The sequence below is a fragment of the Lathamus discolor genome, chromosome 1, assembly GCF_037157495.1.
Source record: "Lathamus discolor isolate bLatDis1 chromosome 1, bLatDis1.hap1, whole genome shotgun sequence".
Lineage (NCBI taxonomy): Eukaryota > Metazoa > Chordata > Aves > Psittaciformes > Psittacidae > Lathamus > Lathamus discolor.
Window position 1 is genome coordinate 13,030,379 of NC_088884.1, and position 25,119 is coordinate 13,055,497.

The following is a 25,119-nucleotide window of genomic DNA, read 5'->3' on the forward strand; positions in this document are numbered from 1 at the left end:
CTGGTATGTCTGAAGACAAATGAAACCAAGTTCTGCAATACAGCTGTCAGCTTCACCAACTTCTTATGTGCCACATTTTGTGCACTTTAGGGCCTGAATGTGACCCTCAAAGGCAGGCACTATCTCAGTTGTACTTGAACTCACCTCTTAAAATTATTACACTTCCGATTCTCTCCCTCATTCCACTGTGGGAGGAGTAAGTGAGTGGCTGTGTGGGGTTTAGCTGCCACCTGGGGCTAAACCATGACAGGTATCTGCCGGAGCAGAAAATATTACCCCCAAAAGTACTCTGCTTGGTTAACTCTTGCTTCCAAAAATGCTGAAAAGCTCTCAGGGCACTCTCTGTCACTGATGTTCAGAAAATCTTTCTCTCTATATTACCAATAATCAAAGCAAAGGGTAAGCTACCCTTACCACACAGAAGTTCTTTAACTGCAGCAAAATTCACAAGAAGGCAGGGCAGGAATACACAGGACCTCACCCCATCCATGCCTTTACTGTCACAGACTACCACATTGACTGTAATGAAATTAGAAAGCTCCAATTCAAAAGACAGTTATTATATTTTGAGTAACATTAATACATTTATTTAATTGTAATTTACTTTTCATTCATAAAAAGGACAAAGCACGGTCCTGCTCTACTCATTTGAAAAAAAAAAGATAAAAAGTAACTAAAAAACCAGTTCAATATTCATCAGTATCAAATAATAGTAATATCAATTTTCCTGAAATATAAAGAAACAACAAATATGTCTATCTATATAAACTTTAATTAAGAACCTTGCGTTTTAAAGCAGATGATACATTAGTTAGTTTTCCTTGACAACCATTTGAAACTGAAGGTCCCAGTCAAGTCTGCAGAATTATGTAAAACAGAAAAATCTCCAACTATCTGATCAGTACGTGAGACCTACCTCATCTGTGTTGCTGACTTAAAAAAAGAAGTGGCTTTCCGTCCCAGGTCATTTCCATGCAGAAACTGAACAGTTTTGCTTTTTACACCATGTAGTAGAAAAGTAAAAGGCAATCATGCATTTGGCAAAAGATTTAGTTGTGGTTGTAGATTATATAAAAATGAGTCACACTGCAAAAGAACCAAACCAAATGAAACACAATAAACCACATTTTTTTTGTACAGAAGGCTTACAGCGTATTAGTTTCTTACGTATGAAGACAGCTCATTGCTCTTTCAAACAATTATACAATTTATGAAACTCAGTAGTGTTTGACACTTTGACATTCCTCTATAGGGAAGTTATCACTTTCACCTATTTAAAAAATTTTCATCTTGTAACAAATAGTTAAAATTAAACTAAAACAGTATTATTGATATTTCTTAATGAAGACTCTACACTTTTACATGTAAATATATAGTACAAAATTATACAAATTAAAGAAGGGGGTGTAAATTATTAATAGACCTATTCTTGCTTCATGTAAATATTATTACGGACCTCTACAGCATCAGTTCTAAAAAGATAAAATCTATTTCTAAGTAGCTAGCAAGGTTGTGCTAATAAAATATGATTCAAAGCTTATAATTCTTGAAGCATCAGACATTGCACTATTACTTGAGCCAGCTGATTCAATATCATCGTGTTTCTTCAACATCCACACTCGAACTAATTCCCAGCACACCATGGAAAATGAAAGGAATGTGCATTTCTTTAACAACTTAAAAAAACCCAAACAAACCAATGAAAAACCCAACACTGAAACACTCTAGACACAGTCAGAACAAAAACATTCGCTGTCTCTAAGAGTTCCCATTTTACAAAGGCCATAGTAAACATTTAACTTCAACTAACAGTTCGGATCTGACTTTCATGTACTAACACACAGTTGGATCATTCAGTACTCTATCAAATAGGGAAACGGTCTCAGAACTTTAAAACTCTTATTTACAACGCTATGAACATTAGAATAATATCAAGTGAAAAAGCACATAATTCTCCCAAATGTCCGCCTTCATTACAGGAAGGTAACACCTGGTGTCTGCAGCATAAAAATGTAAATATAATTTATGGTTTTTTTTACTGTGCTACTCTGTTTTTGCCATTTATTGTATATCTTTCTCTTTTTTTTTTATATTTTAAATCTTTTCACTTTAAAAAATAACATAAGTTTCCTAACATTTCATGGTCCACTTGGCTGATCTTAACATGGACTCTGTCTCCAAAGTGTTATATTGCTATGTTAATAATACTAGTAATAATATTAAATCAAACCCAATACATTGCGCTGCTTCCCTGAAAGCTGGCATTTGACTCCTAAAATCAGCAATAATGACCATAATGGAATTTTTCAACAGGTTTGTTTTAAGAAAAGAATATGGTAAAACCTGTGTCAGTGAAGCACATGCAAATTCCTTTAAGCTGAACATGCTGTGCACGTCTTGGGTCTTCTGAAGATATTTAAAATAAAAAATTCCTTGTCACTGACTTTTATTTCATTCTTCAAATTCTATCCAACAGCCTCAAGAAATACAGCTCTAAAAAAATGAAATGTTTTTGCTTTGACTGCCTCTCAAAAAACCAGTAATCCCAATAAATGATGATGGGGCCATTCAAAAATATGCAGCACACAAAACATATAGGATAGTACAGACAGACGTAGTACTCTTACATTTATCACATACAATCAACATTTCAATCTCTATTATATTTCACAATTTGTTATTCAAGTTAAAGCACCTACGTATGGTGATTTTACTTTCACTGTACAGCCTATGTTATTGGGTTTTAACATTGTAACTTGCCCCATTTGACCAAATCATGCAACTGTCACAGATCAGCATAAGTGTTTTATAAGGCATATTGGAACAAGTTAAAAAGATTTCTTAGCCTTTCAAAAGTTGATTTACTTCGTGAAGGAGTTCCTGGATGCCTCAGTCCTCTTAAAGTTCATAGGAAATTGGTAGGGTAATTTATTTTAAAGTGTAATTTATTTGGCTTAGGATGGTGCCACAGGAATCAAAAAGTCATGGTCCTCATCTTCAAAGGGAGTCCTTTGTGTTAGGTGGAGGACAAGGTAAATCCAGCTACATTCAGAATCCCGAGCAGGCGAGGACACCCAGGGTAGGCACCACCAGGACCAGGAGCAGAGTTGGCACTCCAGTAGCGGCACCTGCACATTGAACAGATAACAACATGGTGTTGGTCTTACTTCAGCATTACTTGGTGGAGGAACAACCCTGGATGAGAGAAGAACACCAGGTTCGAAGACTGGAAAACCAGCTGGTGTATCTCAGCACAGCCCCTACCTGCATGGATAATCTGGAATGGTCAAAGAGGCTTGCTAGAGTACAGTGGAGGAGTCACTCTTTTGTTCTGCAACAGCTGTTTATGCAGCATGTTTAAACAAGCCCCAAGGCCATTCAGAACACACCAGTGTATTTTGATTTTGCTGGTCCAAAAAGCCAGGAGGTTATAGGAGGAGGTAAAAGGTCAAAATAAATATTTAAACATCTGAAAACAAAATTAATGGAGTCTTTGAAATGTGATGAAGCAAAGAGACACCTTTGGAAATGTTAATGTTCATATGATCAGCAATAATCTGAAAGATGTCAAAGAGCTTGGTCCATTTGTTTACCTGCCAGATTGCAAAGTCCAGATGGCTGACTTCTAGCAGCGTGGCATTTACATCTGCTAAAGCCACAAAGGTCTTTCTTAAACCGATATTTTAGGACAAAAAATATTAATCAACAGCTTACCAAGTTTACACAACTCTTTCTGGCAAACAGACGTAAGGACTGACATTATGTTAAATGGCTTGTGTTGCCATGGTCCAGCTCCCTGTTAAGAAATGTCTACATGAGAAAATAACCCAGCCAGACTGTGCCTCGATGCTGGTCTGGGAGACAGGCCAAAGGAGCTGGAGAACAGGCTATTCTTTCACCCCAGACAGGCTCATCTAGGTCAGGATGGTAGCATGTGGATGGGCAGCATGGGACCCAGCTTACTGCTTGTCTTGCTGCTGAACCCAGGCTAAGGACAGAAGTGCTTGTACCTAGTGATGACAGTCCCAAGGAGCTACTGGAACCATCCCACTGGACACCTCTCCAGCAAATGTTCTTCTGAATGAGAAAGAAACATACTGAAAATGCAACACACTAAACAAACGGCACAGATTTCAGCAGCAGCAGATCTGAAAGGCACTGTCTCCTAATTCATGAATTGACATCTATGCAGAACTCATCAGGGATATATTCAGAAGGCAGCCTCCAAGGCAGAGACAACTATTCCCTTTCCTGTTTCTACCACAGAAAGTTAAAATAAAACATTTTTACATGCTCCTGGTTTCTCACCAGGGAGAAAGTCCACGACATCTGCCATGAAGCCAGAATTTTAGAGCTTTTCACAGAATTTATTTTTGATTTCAGTCATATTCCTCTTATTCTCCCCCTTCTTTCTAGGTCCACCAGCCTACTCCTCCAGACTGGTTGTTGCCCAAATCAAGTGCCTTTGTGGCTCCACTCTTTGCCCTGTCTCCCACACTAAGCTCCACCCCTTTTCTCTTGTTTCTGATTGTCTCTTCTCCGCTCCCATTCCCATCTTTTCCCCTACTGCTGTAGGGATGCTTTCTGAGTCCAGATTTCTTCCTAAGCTCTTTCTGATATCCAAGCACGTGTAGAAACAAGGCAAGAGACCGACCAATCCTTCTTCATCAGCTAAATTAAGCTGTAAAAAGTACACTGCTGTGAATAGTACATTTTTCCATAGGAAGCAGTATATCCACCTCAGTGAAAGCTAAAATTGAGGAAAATATTGAATGATTACTATGGTACATATCCATAAACAGAGGAATTTGATGCTTAAGATGAACACGAATGTATGTTCAAATATTTTCTCATACCTAACAACTGCACATCTTGGGAACTGTGAAAGTATGGGGGTATATTTATCTGTACTTTTTAGTGTTTTATAAAACACGTGAATATTTTCTGTAGTCTCTATCCCTAAATATCAAAGTAGTGGTTCTAAGTCAATGAATAATAGCCACAAGAAAAGAAAAACAACAACGAGGTAGATTTCATAACTAAGAATACCTACAGAAAATGTATTCTGCCTTTGTCAGACCAGGATAATGCAGTCAGAAAGGCATAACTAAATTTATATTTTGAATGTCTCTAATGAAGGAAAACATGAAAAAAAAGTTTGCTGAGTGAAGTTGAGTGATGAGCAAGTATGAGGACATTTCTATTTGCATGTAACTATTCTACAAAGAGAAAGGCATAATAAATCTTCTCCTGAAATGTGCTTGCTGGCTCCAGAATTAGTAGTTAGCAATTCAGCCCTTTACAGAAGTTCCTTACAAGGTATAAGCACTGTTGCAGAATATGTATAACTGCTTTCTGCAATGAAGCAAATCCTACCTTTAGACAGCACATTAACAACATTAGGAGGATAAATGCACCTTAAATATATCATCTCCTTTTTTCTTGTTAGATTACCCACCTCCTTGTTAGATTACCATGTCAGGAACCATACTTGATTGGAAACACCATTCCCCAGTGCATGACAGCCAGTACACTCCTGCAGCTCATAAATGGAAATTAATGTAAGTTTTGCCTGAGTACAGACTACAAGATTTAATTCTGTGCAGTGTTCTGTCAGTTTTAACCATCTTTAAAAACTAGAGAAATGCCAGATAAAGTCTTAATGAATATGTACAAATAAACATGTGGACATAAATTAAAACAGAAGGATTATTAAGCTCCTTCTGAAGTCTGGCCAGGTATGAGATGGATATATTTAGCACCTAAAGATTCATTCTCTCTTCAACCAGCATCTTGTGTATTCATGTGCATGCAATTACAAACTGCAGTCATAAAAGTCAAGGCCAAAACCAAATCAGTATGACATGACCTAACTACCATTCACTCTAACACACCATAAGTAGACTTCATATCAAGAGTCCTTATTTCTTTCAAATAAATAATGAAAAACACCTTGAAGTTGGTTGTTTTGTTTTTTAGAACAGCCCCGAGCAAAAGTTGTGAAACCTTGCAGTATTCCCATGGAGACCTTCACTACTGTCTGCTGTAGAGTTCCTGTAGTTGATGTTTTTAAGCCTAGGACTAAGCTATCTACAGAAAAATATACCCAGAATGTAGCTTAAAATAAAATGCCGTTTGTATGGGATGCAAGCAGTTAACCTAACTTTTTACCTGTCTCTTGTTCTCAGGAGCCTTTCTCACAAGTGGTTGTTTATCTGCATAAATAAAGAGAACAACTGCTGGACGGGTTTTCCTTCACCAAGATCTTTACATATCACAGGAACTCCTGGTAAAGTCCCACTAATCCACAGCTTTCTATTTTTATTTTAAATTCTGTGTTGCCACCTCAATCATGTAAAGTCTAGGATGAAATCTTTCACTTCTGAATGGTGATAGTAGGTTTTACTGACATCTTGAACAGTGTGCAACAGTCTTCCAATCATACTCAAAAGAAATGAAATCAATTTAATGCCTAAATGAAACGGGCATTAAAACAGTTCAGACTTTGATGTATTTCCCAAGCCTTTGTAACAATTTCTTACATCATTATTTTCTTTAAACATTACCTGTCTTTGAGATATGACATTTTTGGCCCTTTTCCCAACATCAGTATGTTTTTATACTGGATTTAAGGAAAAAAAAAAAAGTCTATAGAGGCCTGTTTAGAAATCTTACTTTCATCAGATCTGTGAACCAGGAAATTAGTTACTGGTCACCTGTGAAGCTGTCTTACGCAAATAACTTCTCTTTTTCAGTGGAAGTGTTTTCTTTGCCAACATACATAAACTACAATCTATTCCTCTGCTAATCATGAACTTATCCTATTGTGATAAAACACTTTCTCTGCTTTTGTTGTCAGAAAAGATAGTTCAACAATTGATTTGTATTAAATTACATCAGTTTTCTTAATTTCCGGGCACTGAACAGCAAGGGGGATGTCTACATGACTGTTCTAGTTTGACGAGGAGTGTGGTTTTAAAGTGAGTATCTCAGCTGTCCCCTTTATTGGGGTTTATTTTGCACTGTAGAGCTGTCTTGGATACCCTGTGCAGGACTGAATTAGAGGCAGTGATAAGTAAAACCTGACATGAGCATACAGTGGGGTGATGGATCCTCAATGCTGCTGTTTCCCTCTACAGATCCACTCCTCTTGTGCTGCACAAACTGTTCAGGAAGATGCAGACTAGCTATCTGCATGATACAGTCACTGCAATTATATACTGCATGATACAAGTACATACATTTCATAAGAGGAAGGAAAAGAGAAGTTTTTCTTACTAAGACTGGTATTTTATATGAGTCATAAAGGGTTTAAGTTTGTAAAGTAAATTTTGTTAGAAAATGAGTCTTTTTGTCTGTTTTCCAAAATAGATTCCCTTTTTTCTGAAAGAATGGGCAAATTCCTACATATTTTCCCATAAATAATATTCTCCTTTTGGTCCAGGATCCAAGGACTGATCTTTCATCAAGGCTGTCTGGTTTTATACCTCTCTTTTTTACTTTAAGAAAGGTAAATGCAAAGTCTTCTCATATTTTCTTTCTCTTTGCTTCTAAGATTGTCCACTTCTCTAGGGAAAAAAATAGGCCACCTGAATAAAAAAAAAAAAGATTTTTGCCTGTTCTATTTGTTTGTTTATTTAGCATCTATTAGGCTTCATTAATATTTGTTTTCTGAGTGTTTTCATATTTACCCACATAAGAAAGAAAAGCAGGAAGGGAGGAAATGTAATTTCATCAGGTTAAACTAAACTGTATTAAAGAAGTGGGTGGCTTTGTAGTTCTGTCAACTGGCTTCTGAAAATAAATTCCATCTATCCCAGCTGGAAATACTGTCTTCATGAAAGACTACTGCAAAAGAAATAGGTAGTATCAGCTGACATGATTCAAATTCTGCTATCCTTATTCATGGTAAATGGAAAATAACTGAACTATTTAGAATATGCTTATCTTGCATCAGTGGCACCATTGTTACGTTATGGGTCCAACTTTCCCTTGTCTAGGAATACCTTTGTTTGGGCATGAGGAAATTTTCCTCTTGCCTGTGCCATAAACCTTTCAAGAAGGGCGCGATGGAGTAATTCACAACCTTGTGAATTACTGTTTTGCAGCAGAGTAGATGTATGAGATGCAAATAATGCTGCCTATGCATCTGCCCATACTTTGCGCCGTGTTAAGGTTTGCTGTGCATCTGCAGAACAGCTTTAAAACTATTATAAGAAAATGAGAAAGAACATTAAACACGTATTTGAAGTGCTGCTGATGGCCTGGGTGGTTTGTCCACCCCATGGTGCTTATCTCTCTTCTCCTCCTTGGAAATCCATTTGCCAGAGCCAAGTAAACTGCTTGGTTTGTTCTCACAATGGCACCTGATGTGTTGGCAGTGTGGTCAGGCAGCAACAGGGGCTTCTTCCATTGACTCTAGCCTTGTTACAGAACTGCACTGACAAAATGAACAGGTGCCTTGGATTCTGAGGAAAATGAGACAGTTTTCAGCTGGTGGGGTTATTATTTAACTGTAATAAATCCCAAGGGTTGGAAGGGACCTAAAAAGATCATATAGTCCAACCCCCCTGCAAGAGCAGGGTAACCTACAGTACATCACACAGGAACTTGTCCAGGCGGGCCTTGAATATCTCCAATGTAGGAGACTCCACAACCCCCCTGGGCAACCTGTTCCAGTGCTCTGTCACTCTTACAGTAAAGAAGTTCTTCCTGATGTTAACGTGGAACTTCCTATGTTCCAGTTTACACCCATTGCCCCTTGTCCTGCCACTGGATATCACTGAAAAAAGCCTAGCTCCATCATCCTGACACCTACCCTTCACATATTTGTAAACATTGATGAGGTCACCCCTCAGTCTCCTCTTTTGCAAGCTAAAGAGACCCAGCTCCCTCAGCCTCTCCTCATAAGGGAGATGTTCCACTCCCTTAATCATCTTTGTGGCTCTGCGCTGGACTCCTTCAAGCAATTCCCTGTCCTTCTTGAACAGAGGGGCCCAGAACTGGACGCAATATTCCAGATGCGGCCTCACCAAGGCTGAGTAGAGGGGGAGGAGAACCTCTCTTGACCTACTAACCACTCCCTTTCTAATGCACCCTAAGATGCCATTTGCCTTCTTGGCCACAAGAGCACATTGCTGGCTCATGGTCATCCTCCTATCCACCAGGACCCCCAGGTCCCTTTCCCCTTCACTACTTTCCAGCAGGTCAACCCCCAACCTGTACTGGTACATGGGGTTGTTCTTCCCCAGATGCAAGACTCTACACTTGCCCTTGTTAAATTTCATCAAGTTTCTCCCCGCCCAACTCTCCAGCCTGTCCAGGTCTCGCTGAATGGCAGCACAGTCCTCTGGTGTGTCAGCCACTCCTCCCAGTTTTGTGTCATCAGCAAACTTGCTGAGGGTGCACTCAGTTCCCTCATCCAGGTCATTGATGAAAATATTAAACAGCACCGGTCCCAGCACCGACCCCTGAGGAACTCCACTAGTCACAGACCTCCAGCTAGATTCTGCGCCACTGACCACAACTCTCTGCCTTCTTCCTTTCAACCAGTTCTCGATCCACCTCACTACTTGATCGTCAAGCCCACACTTCCTTAGCTTATCTATGAGGATGCTGTGGGAGACAGTATCAAATGCCTTACTGAAATCAAGAAAAACTACATCTACCGCTCTACCATCATCCCTCCACCTAGTCACTTCCTCATAGAAGGCTATAAGGTTGGTCATACATGACTTCCCCCTCATAAAACCATGTTGGCTGTTCTTAATGACCCCCTCATCCTTGATATGCCTAGTGATGGAGTCAAGAATAAGTTGTTCCATCATCTTTCCAGGGATGGAGGTAAGGCTGACCGGTCTATAATTACCCGGGTCCTCCTTCTTGCCCTTCTTATAGATTGGTGTGACCTTTGCCATCCGCCAATCCTCAGGCACCTCGCCCGTTTCCCACGACTTACCAAAGATGATGGAAAGTGGCCTAGCAATGACCTCCGCCAGCTCCCTCAGCACCCGTGGGTGCATTCCATCCGGACCCATCGATTTACAGATGTCCAGTTTGCATAGCTGATCCCTAACCCAATCCTCATCTACCAAAGCAAACTCCTCCTTTGTCCTGACTCCTCTTCCCCTTCACAGATATGAATGTCCATTACACATTTGTAAACATGGAGAGCTATATAGAAGACCACAGGTAATACTTTTGAAATGCACTCTTTTAAAGCAGTGTACTAAAGAAATAACAGCAACAACACCTTTGGAGGTCCTCCTGTGACCCAGGCAACAGTTGCAGTTGTACTTCACATGAACTTTTGTGAGTTTCAGGATCACTTATATTTTACAGTGAAAGTAAAATATATGGCACTAGTCTTTAAAGGCAAGAAAATTTCTACATCAAAGTTCTTCAAGTATTTTGAAAAAGGGACAGAGCATTTCAGTACGTAACAATATGCACCATTTAATATATATAGACAGCAAGAATTCAAGTATTCGATATGGTCACTGGCACTTTAAGCTAGCTCAGACTAGTAAATATGTGATTTTATCTGCTCTTTTTATCTGTAGCATCTAAATCTATTTGTATGGGAATAAAAGACTGACAAATAATCACAATACAAACTGCACTGTTCACAGGAGTACAACATGCCTGGTTGTATCTGGTTGTACCTCTGGGGCTGTCTAGTCTGCCCTCCCACTCACATCATGACAGCCGCCAACACTGGATGTCGTCAGCCACAGCTTTGCCTAGCTGAGTCCCAGGAATCTCCACAGATGAAAACCTCACAGCCTCTGAGTAACCTGCTCCAATGCTGCATTGCCCTCTGAGGATGTTATTCCTAATGTCCGGCCTGAACCTCCCAGATTGCAATTTCTGGCCACTGCCCTATACTGTATCATCTGCCATTACCAAGATTTCAGATCCATCATCTTTGTAACTGCTCTTTCTACAGTTATGTGCTTCTGTTAGCTTGTCCCTCTGCACCACGCCAAACCTTGCTGTCTATTAAAGGAACTAAATTCTGTGATACTCCCTTAATACTATACTAAGGAGCTGTGCACCTTCCTTACTACCAAAGAGTGTTTCTGAAGTTCCTTGGACTTTGCCACTGAAGTAACTAGAAAACTATCACTGCTGCCTTTGTCAGAGAATCGCTGGGCTTTGTTCTCTTAAGAGAGGTTTCATCAAAAAGTGTCTTACAGCAGACGTCTAACTTAGGTCTTCTGAATCACCCTCCTTGCTAAGGAGTCTGGCTAGGTTAGATGCATAAAACTCAGAAGTGTGAGTACACCACCACTCCAGGCATCCATAAAAGTAAGAGAGATTGTTAACCACTAAACTGAAAAATACCGTAAGGATTTGAATAAGGCAGTTCCACGTCTTGCCACTGAAAATTAAAACACATAAGAATTGTCATGACTAGAAAGTATTCCCTTCTTCATGTCTAGATTAGTAAGGGGAAAAAATTAATGAGATGTGTCTTCCAAAGATTATTTTAACTCACTCTAAACACTACTTGGCTGGCTTTGATTCCTCAAAGCAATTAAAAATACTGTTAAATATAGTTCAATAGCTAAATGTCCTACCAAGAGGTGTAAACACAATATGCATTTGTATTAAATTAAAACATTAAACATCAAAGGAACTACACTATTAAAGCAAAGTACTAATCTTGGTATTCACTCTGAGCTATGTGAGTTTTTCTGTAATGTTGTTTTTTGCCTTGTTGCTACACTTAGCATAAGAGAATTAAATAAATATCTTCTGATTTTTTTCCATCTTCTTCTAATGGTAGAGTACAATGTATATAAAATACCAAGCATTTTGTTTCATAAAAGGGAAGGAGTATAGTGTTCCTATGTTGGTGTAATAAAAACCCTGAAAGTACCTGTGTGATATATCTCAATGACTGGATAAATTAATGAGGAAGTATAGTTCAGCCAAACTGAACTTGAATGTCAGACCTTTAATTCATTGATGAATGGATGGTCCTACTGAAACAGTGGAAATGAAAAGCTTGCTGAATATTAAAAGAGTTTTTTCTGACTTTACAGTTCACCAGCATTTCTTCTCCTTCCCCTTAAACATTTTAAAAGTCAGTCACTGTCTGGTAGATAGCATCCAAATTGCTGAAAACAGAAAAGAAAGTACTTAAGGGTCTTGGAAGAAGGACTAATCCTTTGTGCATCAAGTAAACATTGTTCAGGCATTTCTTAGTAGCTTCCTGAAGCTGGGAGTGTAGGGCCAGCTTTAGTGAGGACCACGGTCTGTAACAGATGCACAGAATGTCAAAAAACCCCAAACCAATGGCATTCAGAATATGACTTTCCTCTTAGATTCTTTCTCACTTGTGACAAAGTAGGTCCTGAGCTACTTTGTAGCTTCTGTTCATTTTGAAGGCACTGCAGAGTTCTCATGCCTTCACATGACTGTGCAATAGCCGTCTGCGGATTTCGCAGGCAGTTCCGAAGCTCGCACAAACAGGCAGGTGGAAAGCCAGACTGAAGATAAAAGCAGGAGGAAGTTACATGGTCCCTTTCAAGGCAGTGGACATTTTTTTCTGAGGTATAGCAGCTACGGATTCCTGTCCTGTCAGTATTCTCTGATAACAAGTAACCTATCCTGATCTGTCTTCTGTGATACTGTTCTCTTAAACCTCTCTTGTGCTCTAAATCCACACACACACACACCCAATTTGTAGCTATAAAGCCTGTCAGCCATTACAGCACAGCTTAGTTATGAGCCTTATGGCTAAAAATGAAATTTTGTTGTGTTCCCACTTTGTGTGTATCCAGGCTTTCTCTTATAAATAAACATAAATGACAAAACAACGTCAGGATCATCATAGGATAATGCTAACTAAGAAAATGTAAATAGATATGAAAACATTTCTGCAGTCTGTCCTACTGTTAAGTCTGAATACATGAAAGAGAAGAAATCAAAATTAAGGAGAATACGGCTTTTCAAGGAAATGCTTGCTCTAGCACTAAATATGTTGTAATGCATGGAATTGTCAAACCTGTGGTACTGGAAGGAAGCAGTACAAATAAATTAGAACTGTGATGAAATGAAATGTGGTGATGAAGGAAAATCAAGAGGAATACCAGAGAACTGAATATGTTGTTTTAGGCAGATTTATGCACCAGGTTGGAGGCTATTCTGAGTATTTTCTACTTAATTTCTGAGTCATGAGACACAGAAAATGGATTGTGAACAATACCGTTCTTTTAGAGAAAAGCTCTTTTGAAATACATTTCCATGTATTTTTAGTTTAGAAGCTTTTTGCTACGTTCCTGTCACATATGCATAATAAATTCCAAGACCAGTAACACAGGAGTGCCATGGCAGTTAGAGGACTGCTTTCATCAGCATTACTTACGCTTTTTACCTGTGTTCTCCTCTTTTCTTATTACTACAACTATATTTGCAACATATGGACATTTCCAAATTATGATCAAATATTCTGAAAAGTGAATGATCACATGATTTACTTGATACTAATATGTGCAATAACTATCAATGTCCCCTTTAAATAATAATAAACAAAAGGAAAACAAAAGATAAAATAAAATGTTTGTATGAGTTACTGTGGCCAAAAATTTTGCATTTTCCTTTGAAAAAGCTATACTTCAAAGTGAATGGTTTTTCAGGATCCTAAAACATGCCTTTGGCAAATGGAATTCATATGTGTATATATATAAGTGCACTGAACACAAAGAAGCTGTAATTTTGTTCTCCAGCTATAAGCATATACAACACATAAATTATTTTCTTTGTCCATGTCTTTATGTAAGCAGATATTAACCTTATTTCAGATTTGAAGGTGAAGGAGCATCTTGTTTTTTTCCCAATATTTTCCCATATCAGAAGTTATCCTTCACTCTTCCTCATCCTGCATTAAAATTTGAGAGCTTGATTCTATTTGTCCTTACTGTGGCATAAATTAATTACACTGAGGCCAGCGAAGTTACAGAAGGGAAGTGAGAAAAAACCAAGCGCCATATGGTTTTGGTTCCTAATGATTGCAAGGCTGCTTTGATTACATTAATATTAGCATGATTACAAAGCACGGCAATCCAAAAAACATGCAAGAGACAAAAAAAAAAGGAATCTGAGCCTTTAATATATTTCAAAGCAAACAGATAAGCCTATTATTAGCCATTGAAACAGACTCCATTGGTTAAACAAGGAGTTCCAGCCTTCAGCTGGTTGTGGTATTTCAAGAATGAATTTTAAATTGTGTAGCTCATTAATTTACTATCATGGGCTTCAAAAATACCCCCAAACCTCTAACTGTACAACAGGCACTGGCCAGTAAAATACGGAAGTTCATGACTGTATTTTACACTGATTATAGCTGTATACTGAAAGGCAGCTCAGCATATATAGAGAGAAAGGGATATTGTGAGCACGTATATTTCAAGATATTCCATAAAAAGTGCTGCATGTGAGATTCATGTGTTTGATAAACTTCCTTTGTATCATTCTCAACTAAAACAACGCATCCTGTAGGAAGCTGACTGGTTATATGGGAGTAAAGTTGCTGCAGGATGTTTGCCTCCCTCGTCAGCATGTGACTGGGTTTTCTGTGAGAAGGTAGAGGATGAAGAAAACTTAAATGAAGGACTCTCCCTTAGAAAAGGGGTTGAGCTAGAAATAACAAATATTTCTAGTTTGTTTTGCATGTGACTTTCAAATGCAATTATTAGTTAAAATGTGCTGTGCTTTTAATACCCAAGTAAAGACCTGAAGGCCAGTTAGGTTTCCTGAACTAGATGTTCTTCTACTTAAACCTAATTCACACCTAATTCAGCAAGTGCTAAGAATTGCTCAGAGTACATCTACAACAGGCTGACAACATGGTAGCCTAGCACAGCAACAGCAGTCACAAAAATCAAGGAAACAGTTTTGGTTTGCAAAAGTGTGTAATGCATATGCCTGAAATATAGGTTAAAAGATGACTTCTGGTGTCCTGTCTGGCTCCAGCTGCTGATCAAGAAGACCTCAGGTCCTCTGCAGATCATGTCATGCCTCCCAGCATTGTGTGGATTTCCTGGGGCATCTCAGGTTTGGGTTAAGCTTCTGAATTACACCCCATATGACAACTGATTATAATGGGAGCTTAGACATCAGATGTGTTATATAGATGATTTTGGATTTGATAGCCAGTGAATGTCAGGAAAACACCAGTCTGGAAGACACATAGGTTTTCTAGACATTCCTCTCCTTTTGGTGCAGCCTTCTGGTTGGCCTAAGATCTGGTCATTCCTGGTCAGCATCCAGGCTGTTCTGAACCTCTGTCTTAGTTGCTTAATTCTCCCCACTCACTTATGCAGGAAATTAATTTGGTTTGCAAACTCTGGCATCAGATGCCTAAAGGTCAAGTAAGGCAATGGCTTGATAAGATGCATTCTGTTTTGCCTTAGCAATTGTTTACATCTCTTTGTAAACATCTAAGTTCCATTTTGGCCAGTTGACCACCATAACACACATTCCTATCAAACTAAATCTTCTATTCTCTGCAAGTCTCTGGGAAAAATCATCATTACTTAATAGCTTACCACCAGTCATCATCGTTCTGGGGCAATTATTCTAAACCCTGTCGCACTACTGGTAGATCTCCTTAAGACCAAAAACTAGGTGTTGAAACTATGCTTCATTATGCTTTTTGGAAAAAAGCATGGTTTGAGCCCAGAAATAGCCTGAAATGCTTGCACAGTTCTCTGTATACTGCACATTCCAAAAAGACTACCCTGCTATTTGTCCCTTTTTGAATCTTTCCTAAACTGAGTCCGCAGAACGCTATTTTATCTAGGCCACCAAAGGAATAGTCCCTCTCTGTCTAGCTGGGCTATGATAGAAGTTGTGGCTAAAAACTTGTTTGTAGTGTGGAAGAGGAGTAACAAAAAAATCTGCAAACTAGCATCTGTAGAATGCTAACTCTCCCAGAGGTGCTAACTCTGTACGGGCATGCTTGGGACAGGTCTTACTGGCAAGATTGATCAGCTTGGGCTCAACATTGTACTGAAATGATGGTTCTGCTTCCAGTCTGGGAAGTAATCTGCTGCTATCTAAAGGGCTTTTGCACCCCACTGATGATAGATAATTACACACATATGATAGAAAGATGACCTAGGACATGTCCTAAGGATAGAGGTTGCTCCAACTTTTTTGCAGCTCGTAATATATGTTAATAGTGATTCCCTCAGACTATGATACAACACATTACATCATTTGTAGAGTGGTTGACTCGTACCCCAAGACATTCTCTTAGAAAATGGTACACAGAATTAACAGAGTGCATGTTAAAGGGATTAATAATTCAGTCACTGTCAGATTTCAAAACACAATTATTGAAGAATGGTCATTGAATTTCTAGTGTAATGCCACAATGAACAGTAGTAGACCAAATGCAACCCAGTCATTTCCATCAAAACCAGAAGTAAAGAGTTAAGGAATTGTGTACATGAACTAAAATGGCAAAGTAGTAGAGAGTGATGCCAAAAACCCATTCACATGGAAAGCATGGAAACTTAAGCCATTCAAAACAACTGTGCTTCATCATGGCCACATGAAAAATTATACATCAAGTTAAAAAGAGACATGTCACACAGATCAGGATGGGACATTGTATGCTGGAAAGCAAGGATTCCAGGAAGGATTTAGAGCTGGTGTTGGACAAACATGATGAACACCATTTTATAGCCAAATGCAGGAAAATAACTGACTGATGAAAATATCTCATGAATAATGATGTGAGTAGCAAGGGTAGGCAGGTGACAATATCTCCACAGAGTTGAAACTGCATATAGTGTCTACGGTCCTAAAGAAATTCTCAGAAGTTGGAGAGGGAAGAGAAGAGCTGCTGAAATTATTAATGACCTAAAGAAAATGTTATCATGGAGAAATTCAAGGTGCTCAGTCTGTTTAGCATTTGATCAGTCACTTGGCAGATATACATACATTTCTTAATGGGGAGAACATATCAAAAAAGATTTTTTAATCTAGACAAAAGCTATTAAAGGAAACAATGGCCAGACCCCCAAACCAGATTAATATAGATAAGAACTTAGGCAAAAACATGTCAGGTGATTAATCAAGAGAACAAAGTATATGGCAAATGATGGATTCTCCACCTCTAGATTCCATTTGATCAAGAGTGGAATAGATGCTTCACGCAAACAAAAATGGTGATACCTACGGGTTCAGACTAGATTATATAAACTGTACATATTATGGAAAAACAACAGATTGGAGGTCCACTCCTTTAGGAGTGGGAAGCTCCTCTCAAAGTACACAGATAATATAGCATAGGCATTGCTTTTTTGAAGATATAATAATGGTTGCATTGTGTGACAAGAATATTGTTGATGTCTAATCCTTACTATTCCCCAAGTCCATTTTTAAATTAAAAGAGACAAATAAAATGCAAGTGTTTAAATTATAACCTTGCAAAGACACTGTCCAAGTCCTTGATGTTTATTCAGATATTCTACTTCACAAACTGTGTGCTAAGGCACTACTTAAATTACAAAACTAACAGGAAAGAGATGTGCAGACTATGTCTGAGCTTGTATTAAAAGTCAATATTGAGCACAAGTTAAATCAGCCTGAGGCATGCTCCTTTCTCCTCTTTACCAATCATCCCGCCCACTCTAGAGTATGTCGCATTTCTCGTTGCTTATTTATCCCTCCATGTCACAGCTTTCCTCTTCCCTGAAAAGTGGAACTTCCCTATCAATTGGTCTGTGCATCACACAGGACCACTAACTTTTCTCAGTTACTTTCCTTAGTGGCAGCTGACAAAAGAATGAGGTAAGAGGCAGCAGGTACAAGGAACTAAAGGCTTATTGGAAGCTGACACCTTGAGCCTGAGACCTGCACCATGTAGTTAAGCTTGTAGGACACATACTAGAAGTGGCAGCCTAACTGGAGGCACCAGTAGAAACGAACTCATATTTGGAAGATTAGCAGTGCCTCCAGGATTGGGCTAGACTGCTGAGTCTTCAGAAATTTTCTAAGATAAACCCTTATTCTCAATGTAGTCAATGTTGAAGAGCTGCCTCTTGGAAGTTTTGATGGGAATGAAGCACCCATTTCTGGATAGTATGCAAGAGGAAAATATTCAGTTCAGAATTTCCAAGGGGTGTGGGAAAGAAGAAAGGAAGTTATGTGCTTACCTGAAATTTTTATTTGAGCTACTTCTCCATCTCCTCCTTCACTGTGTGCTCGGACCTCAACAACATATTCACCATCACTGGGGACTGGGACCTCTATTGTGTGCTTTCCAGTTGAAAACAACTTGCCTTCATGTTGTCCATCTGGTCTATAAAGTACCTGGTAGAGACAAAGTAAGCATAGTTATTGAAAAGGTATATTTCCATGAAAACACAGTTATGTACATACAATGTGTCAAAGAAAAAGTATTAAGTTTTTATTTCTATATGACGCCTATATGTATAAATACCAAAACTCAGTGGCTGATACTACTTTTTCCATTTTTACATAGGGTGAATCTGGACAGGATATTTCCTCATTATTTTATCTGTTACAAAATTATGCTACCTTTGAAAAATAATTTCATCCCTTACATTTGAAACAAGTAATTAAATGATGGAAGGTTCTATGATGATTCTGTGATTCTAAGATACTAATGCATGTGGCAAAGAGCATCAAACAAAAATCTTAAGAACTCAACTGGGCTTTCCTAAATAAATTTTATTATTATTTTAATAAATGAAACAATTATTAATTTTTTTATTAACTCTACCAATGTTCAACTATTGCAAATGTGATGGTATATGTCTTGTGGGACCTTTAGGAAATATCGCAGTCCCTTTTGGAATCATCTCTGTGAAACATTGTCAGCAATTCCCAGGAAGCAGTTCAACTCCTCAAGCAAAATTTGTACATGTAGGACACAATACCCATTTTCTTACTGCCAAGCAAGCAGCAAAGTTAAACAGGAATTAATTTTTGAAACTTCCTATACACCCTATACTTAGTATATACACTTGCTCTAGTTCTACAGTAATTGCATCTAATGATGTTAATTGTTCCTTCCTTCCTTCCTCTACGTTCCCAGGCTTTAAAGAACTCTTGTTCCAGAAACCGTAGTTCCCCATGAGATGTGAAAAGAAAGCTGGAACAATACATACTATTATAAGGAAAAACTGTAAAGTGTATAATTTTTGAAGCATTATTTTTAGCCAATAGACTATAAATGTATGCATAAGGGAAATTTGGTTGCTGCAGTCACTGAACTAACCTTTCCCAGAATATGGCTTACCACCCAAATGAGTTTCGGTGCCCCAGTGTTTTCTTGTCATATTGACTAAGCCCACTGGCTTTGCCCTAAGCCTACTTGATGTCTGCGATCTCTTTAGCATGCAACTATGCTTAAGTTAGGTATAAAAATTCAACACTGCCTATAAAATACAGCTCATGTAGGATGCAAAAAGATATTTTCATACCTTGTATCCTTCAACTGCAGATTCATTTGACATAGCCTTCACATGATCCCAGGTGATGATGTACCTTGAGCCAGATCTCACAGAACTGATGATTCTTGGACGCTGGCTTGGAGCTGAAAAGCGACATATGCATAATATGCACATAAATGAGATTCTTATAAACATTCAATGATGTTTCTACTAAGACATGTAAAAATATTAAAAGGGAAATTAGGCTGATCTTTAAATGATTAACAGATAGTCTCCTTCTTGGAAAGAACTGCTACAGCTCCAGCCAGGCAATTTTGGACGGCTTGCACAGGGGCTGCTTTGTGGGTTTGCATTTCTGTGTTGCCAGAATGGAAGTGGCCAACATTACCCTTCAATATGTTGCTGACCATGTGCGTTTGCTGGCATGTGACTATGTTCGGAACCTCCCAGAAATGTGGCTTAAGTAATATTTATTCATTGAGATTAAATATTTAATTAACCATTTAAAAGCATTTCTATGCATTTAACTCAGTAGAAATTGGAGTACCCCACTGCAGAAACCATTAATTGCATTTCTCACAGTAAGCTTATAAAATGAAGTCTTATTCAACCAAAATGAACCCTGCAGGTGCAAGTTGCACAATCCACTATTTACTGACAGAAATCCTCAAATGAGTTGTACATATTTTTAGCCCATATAAGTGTGTTTTAAATACACAACACATATTCCTTAATTGAATTGCCTAGCATATGTTAGTGCTAGGTATCCTCATTAAGTCAGGAGCTATATTCAGAAACTTATTATGGCATGAAAGTTCAACGGTGTGATTCAGACACCCACTTTTCAAGGCTGCTTGATCCTCTGTTAATGAAAATGGCATCGGTCACACTTTAATTGCCAGAATCACTCACTGTTGCTTATAACAGACAGACAGCTTATAGCTGCCTAAGTAATAGCTGGTCTGAATTGTTCATCATTTGTCATATACAGTCATAGAATGGTTAGAGCTGGAAAGGACCTTAAGATCACCAAGTTACAACCCCCCTGCCATGGGCAGGGATGCCTCACTCTAGACCATGTCGCCCAAGGCTCTGTTCAACCTGGCCTTGAACACTGTCAGGGATGGAGCATTTACCGCTTCTTTGGGCAACCTGTTCCAGTGCCTCACCACCCTCACGGTAAAGAACTTCTTCCTTATATCTGACCTGAACTTCCCCCGTTAAAGTTTAAACCCATTATCCTTTCTCCTATTGATACAGTCCCTGATGAAGGGTCCCTAAGCTGGACATATCATGTCCAGGTTAGGGCCCCTCAGTACTGGAAAGACACTGGAAATCTTGAGTGAGTTCAGCAGAGTGCCATCAAATTGGTGGGGGGCTGGAGCACTCACCCTGTGAAGGGAGGGTGAGGCAGATAGGCTTTTAACTCTGGAGAAGAGACTGATTTGGAGGGGACCTAAGAGACTGTTGCTGTTTTTACAGGGAGGTTATCAAGAAGAAGGATCCAGGCTCTTCAAAGTGGTCTGGCAAGTGGAGGAGTGACAAAAGGCACAAATTTGATTAAAATAGGCTTATACTAAATGCACAGAAAAAAGTCAGGTAATGGAACAGGTTTCCCAGAGAGGTTGTGCACTCTCTGTCCTTGGGGATTTTCAAGATCCAACTGGATAAAGCCCTGAGCAACCTGACCTGAGTTTGCAGCTGACCCTCCTATGAGACTACAATCTTCAGTCTCTTTACAGCCTTCTGTAAAATATCCACATTGTCCGTGGTAGGAAAAGAGAGGAAGGAGAGTCTAGTAGACATTTTCACACAAAGAACCAATACCACATAAAGGGAGAACAGCTGGTATATGAATGAGAAGCCACATTTGAAAACATGATGCGACATCCAATAGTAAAGTGCATGACTTTATACTTTACCTAATGCCCCATTTACTTACGTGCTTTCCTGGTAATGACATCAATGGTTCTGCTGGGAGGTCCATAGCCTGCGCTATTAAAGGCAGAAACATCTACATGGTAGCGAGTATTAGGCTTCAGGTTTTCCAGTTTGGTTGAGTATTCTTGATTGCTCACTTGTACCCGCTGTGCAGCTGCTTCTTTATCATGAGCAGCCCAGTAACGAATCTGTGAGCAAGAAAATGTAAGGATTAAACTTCACAAATTTATTAATAAATTTTATAAGAAAATATTTTGCTGCATATTTCCATACTTTGGGTAGTAAGCAAGTTAAAAGAAATCTAACAGCAATGGCATAAAATTCCTTCTACAGTCTGATTTTAACCAAGTTCTTAAACAAATAGAAATAAACTCAGATTTTACACTCACAGTGGTTTAACTTGTTCTCAGCTAAGTCATTAAAAGTCTGGGAGATGGATAATGCCTTCAGAGAACAAGACTATTTTCTTCTTGCTCTTTTATTTGAGCATTTTATTCTGAACGTTATTATTGTTTTCCTACACTACAGTGTAGACTAAACTCTACTAATATTTCCACAATATTTTGTTTAAAATGTCTTACAAATTTAATCCTTTTGTACTTCTGTCTAGGGAATGAGAAGTACTCACTGTGTTATCCATACGTGCAGGTCTGGTACCTGTTACCTAACTATTTTCTGAAGTTCTTTGGCTAAATCAATCAGGTTTCATAGTACAATAAGACATTTGTCAAAGTAAATGAGAAAGAACCTGAAAATTCTTAAACAATGGGAAAGGCATCAGTTGAAGCATCTTACAGTCCAAAGTCAATTAACTGTACACAGAAATTGTGTTGTGTTTTTTTTTTTTTTTCCCCAGGAAATGGCTCCATTCTACTTTAACTCCTTACACATTACAAAGCTCCAGTTTAAAGAGGAGTAATTCCTATGGAGAGATGCCATCCCATAGGGTTCTAGTCTGCATGGCTTTGTGAGATGCAATTGAGAGTAAAACACTGTCAGTCTCTAGGTTTTGTCTGGTTTATAGCCATTTGCATAAGACTAAATTACTGCACTAACCTGAAAACGTGGAAAGCCATGCCCATTACGGTTTGGTTTTGAGTGTTTTTACTTTTTACTCCCAACACCTCCCCTCAGCTTTTGCCTGTCTTTGTAATGATTCTAGGCTATGATAAATGAGGAGCTTTTAATTTTTTTTAGGAAGAGGCTAACGTTCTTGGCAATTTCAGGCTCCAGGAATAAATCTTGCTCTGTAAGATTTGACTGGTGACATCAGGTATCCTGTTATTTTATCTTTTAAATAGCAACTGCTTTAGTATCTGTTCTGCTGACATTAGTTTTCCTTGAAACTTCATTTAAATTATAGGCTAGCAAAGCAGATAGTTTGTCAAGGTGCTCATATTGCAGTTCTCCTCTTTACAAACCTTGGGTACAACCCTTGCTTGGCAAGGTTTTGTTATCTCTTTTTCACATTAAAATTAAAATGTTTTATAAAAATATTTATAAGGCACATACTCTGGCCGAATGAGAAGTGTGGTAGAGGATTTCTTTCCATCTGTTTCAAATGTCTTTGTATGCAGAGGTTACTCTCATTTAAATACTGAAGTCTCCTGTTAATATTTGTTGCCTCAGTCTTATCCATCAGTGTCAGAGATTACTCATACTCTGATTACTATAAATGTGACAATATCTCCATGGCTTTTCTCAGTCTTTCCTGGTGTAGAGATAATCACATTTTACCTGCAGCCAAACTGGCTCTGATTTTAAATACAGTATGCATACCTGCCTTTCAGCAGGCACAAACAGGTAATTTTTAGTTATATGAATATATGTCCTGAACAGTGTTCATGCATCCTAAACATCAGTTTACTGTAATTTAGGCACTCACACTCATGAAATTCACACTTATCAATGTGGCTATTTTACTGAGTCAACAGCCTTTACCCCAAAGAGAGTGAGGAATGTGCACCCTATCCATTGTGCAGGCTTCTGTAGCAAGGTGGTAACCTCTGCTCGATGAATCTGAAACTGGCATGGTCATTTCAGCTGAAGGTCTGACTGTCATCTTCGAATAAGAATTTTCTTTTCTGTGATTAGCAAACTGTTGTAGATAAGCTGTTGCTGTTGAATGCAGCCAGCTGTATACCATAAGCTGTGAACCATAAGCGTCTAACACAAAAGTGAGAGGGCATGTAAGTCAGGAACTAGAGGTTGTCTGCCCCTAAGTCCAAACAAGTTTCTAGTCTACAGCAAAGGGATGTCTGTGAAGTTCTAGGTGTCTGAAAGTTTATTAGCTATGACAATACCAATGGTATTTTTGCTGTTGATATTAACTGGCTATTGAAGACTAATTCAGTTTTAGTATGTTGCACTATGTTCATTAAGTAGCTGTTTTACCTAAAGCAAACATACTTTATGTGAAGCTTTTGTTAATCATGGGGCATATGCTGGAAGCCTTTGAATACTTCTGACTTGCAAAACTTTCTACAATCCTACTGTTCATTTGCACTACAGTGATGCTAAGGGTGTAATATAACAAGTAACCTACAGCATAAAACAAGACAAGTGAGAACAATGAAAGAAAATGTAAATTACTTCACTGAGAGCATATTACACTTCAGACAGAAGTAATATAACTTAAAAATTAAAATAAATTTAAATCCCAAATACTATTGTTCTTGGCTGCAGTGTTGTAGACTTGACTACTCCTAGAGTGTGTGAGCTGTGTGTGATCTTTGCCTTTTCATTTAAAATACATCTACATATTTGGGTCATTGTAACTATTCTTGGAAAAGAAAAAAATTGAAGTTAGATGACTCTCTTGAGGGCTAAGAAAAAGTACTGTCTTCTTTATTTCTACATTTCTCTTCTCACTTACTTATTATGTAAGTAATTTAAAAGACTCTTGAACTAAATCGGAAATTTCTTTCCCTCTTTAACCTCTGCAGATACCTAGAATTAAATGCCCCATTTCTTCAGGAAGCCACATTTCCCATTTTGCTCAGTAGCCACTCTATCTTTTACTTAAGGAGCCTGGATAATAACCTTGGACAGTCTGTTTCTTCCTGGTGCTCTGCATTTACCTAGTTAATCTATTGGTCATGAATCCCAGGGGACAAAGGATGGTATTTTACTGCAGCTCTAGAGTTTGTTGTAGGAGATAAGCTAACAGTGATCTGTAGGAAAGAATAGTTTATCTATCACGAATGAGTGCAGCCCTCTGTGCTGAAATCAGAGAAAAATACTCTTTCAAGGTCCTCTCCTCTGCTCAAATTTTAATATACAGAAATACACCAGAAGTTGGTTCTGCATATTAAACATGAAACAACAGCTCTCATAGTCATGAAAGTTTTACAAGGGAGAAACATAAAAGGGATACTTTATTCAAGTTAAGAAAGAATGTTTGATAGCATATTTCAGTAAATGAGGGACAATGGTGGTGAGCAGTGATACAAGGAGGCTATTGTAAGGACTCATAAATCTTAAATTCTCTATATGAATGGAGACAGGTTTCATACTTTATCTCTCCTTTAAGTGTGAGTTGAGGATACCCTTCTGTAATGGCAAAATGTATCAGCTCACACTCATCACCATGAGGGCAATCATCCTGACACTATGCATTAGTGTCAAGAAAATCTGACTCCTCCTGGTGTGAAACTCATTGTGTCGTAGGTGAAATACCTTCAGGTACTTTGCTCTGGGTACTCCCACCTTTTAAACTCCAGCATTTACAAGGTCAATC

General features: G+C 38.5%; 1 protein-coding gene across 1 annotated transcript in view; it reads right to left on the bottom strand.

Annotated features, from left to right (window-relative positions):
• Positions 1 to 754: 754 nt before the first annotated feature.
• Positions 755 to 25,119, bottom strand: part of CNTN1 (contactin 1) — a 250,194-nt gene continuing 225,829 nt past the window's right edge. The window contains exons 23-26 of the mRNA XM_065692968.1: positions 21,382 to 21,568; positions 19,470 to 19,582; positions 18,177 to 18,333; positions 755 to 3,128 (exon numbers count right to left, since the gene is read on the bottom strand). Coding sequence (XP_065549040.1) covers positions 3,049 to 3,128; positions 18,177 to 18,333; positions 19,470 to 19,582; positions 21,382 to 21,568 — 537 coding nt within the window. The 3' untranslated portion in view covers positions 755 to 3,048. The remainder of the gene's footprint in view (positions 3,129 to 18,176; positions 18,334 to 19,469; positions 19,583 to 21,381; positions 21,569 to 25,119) is intronic.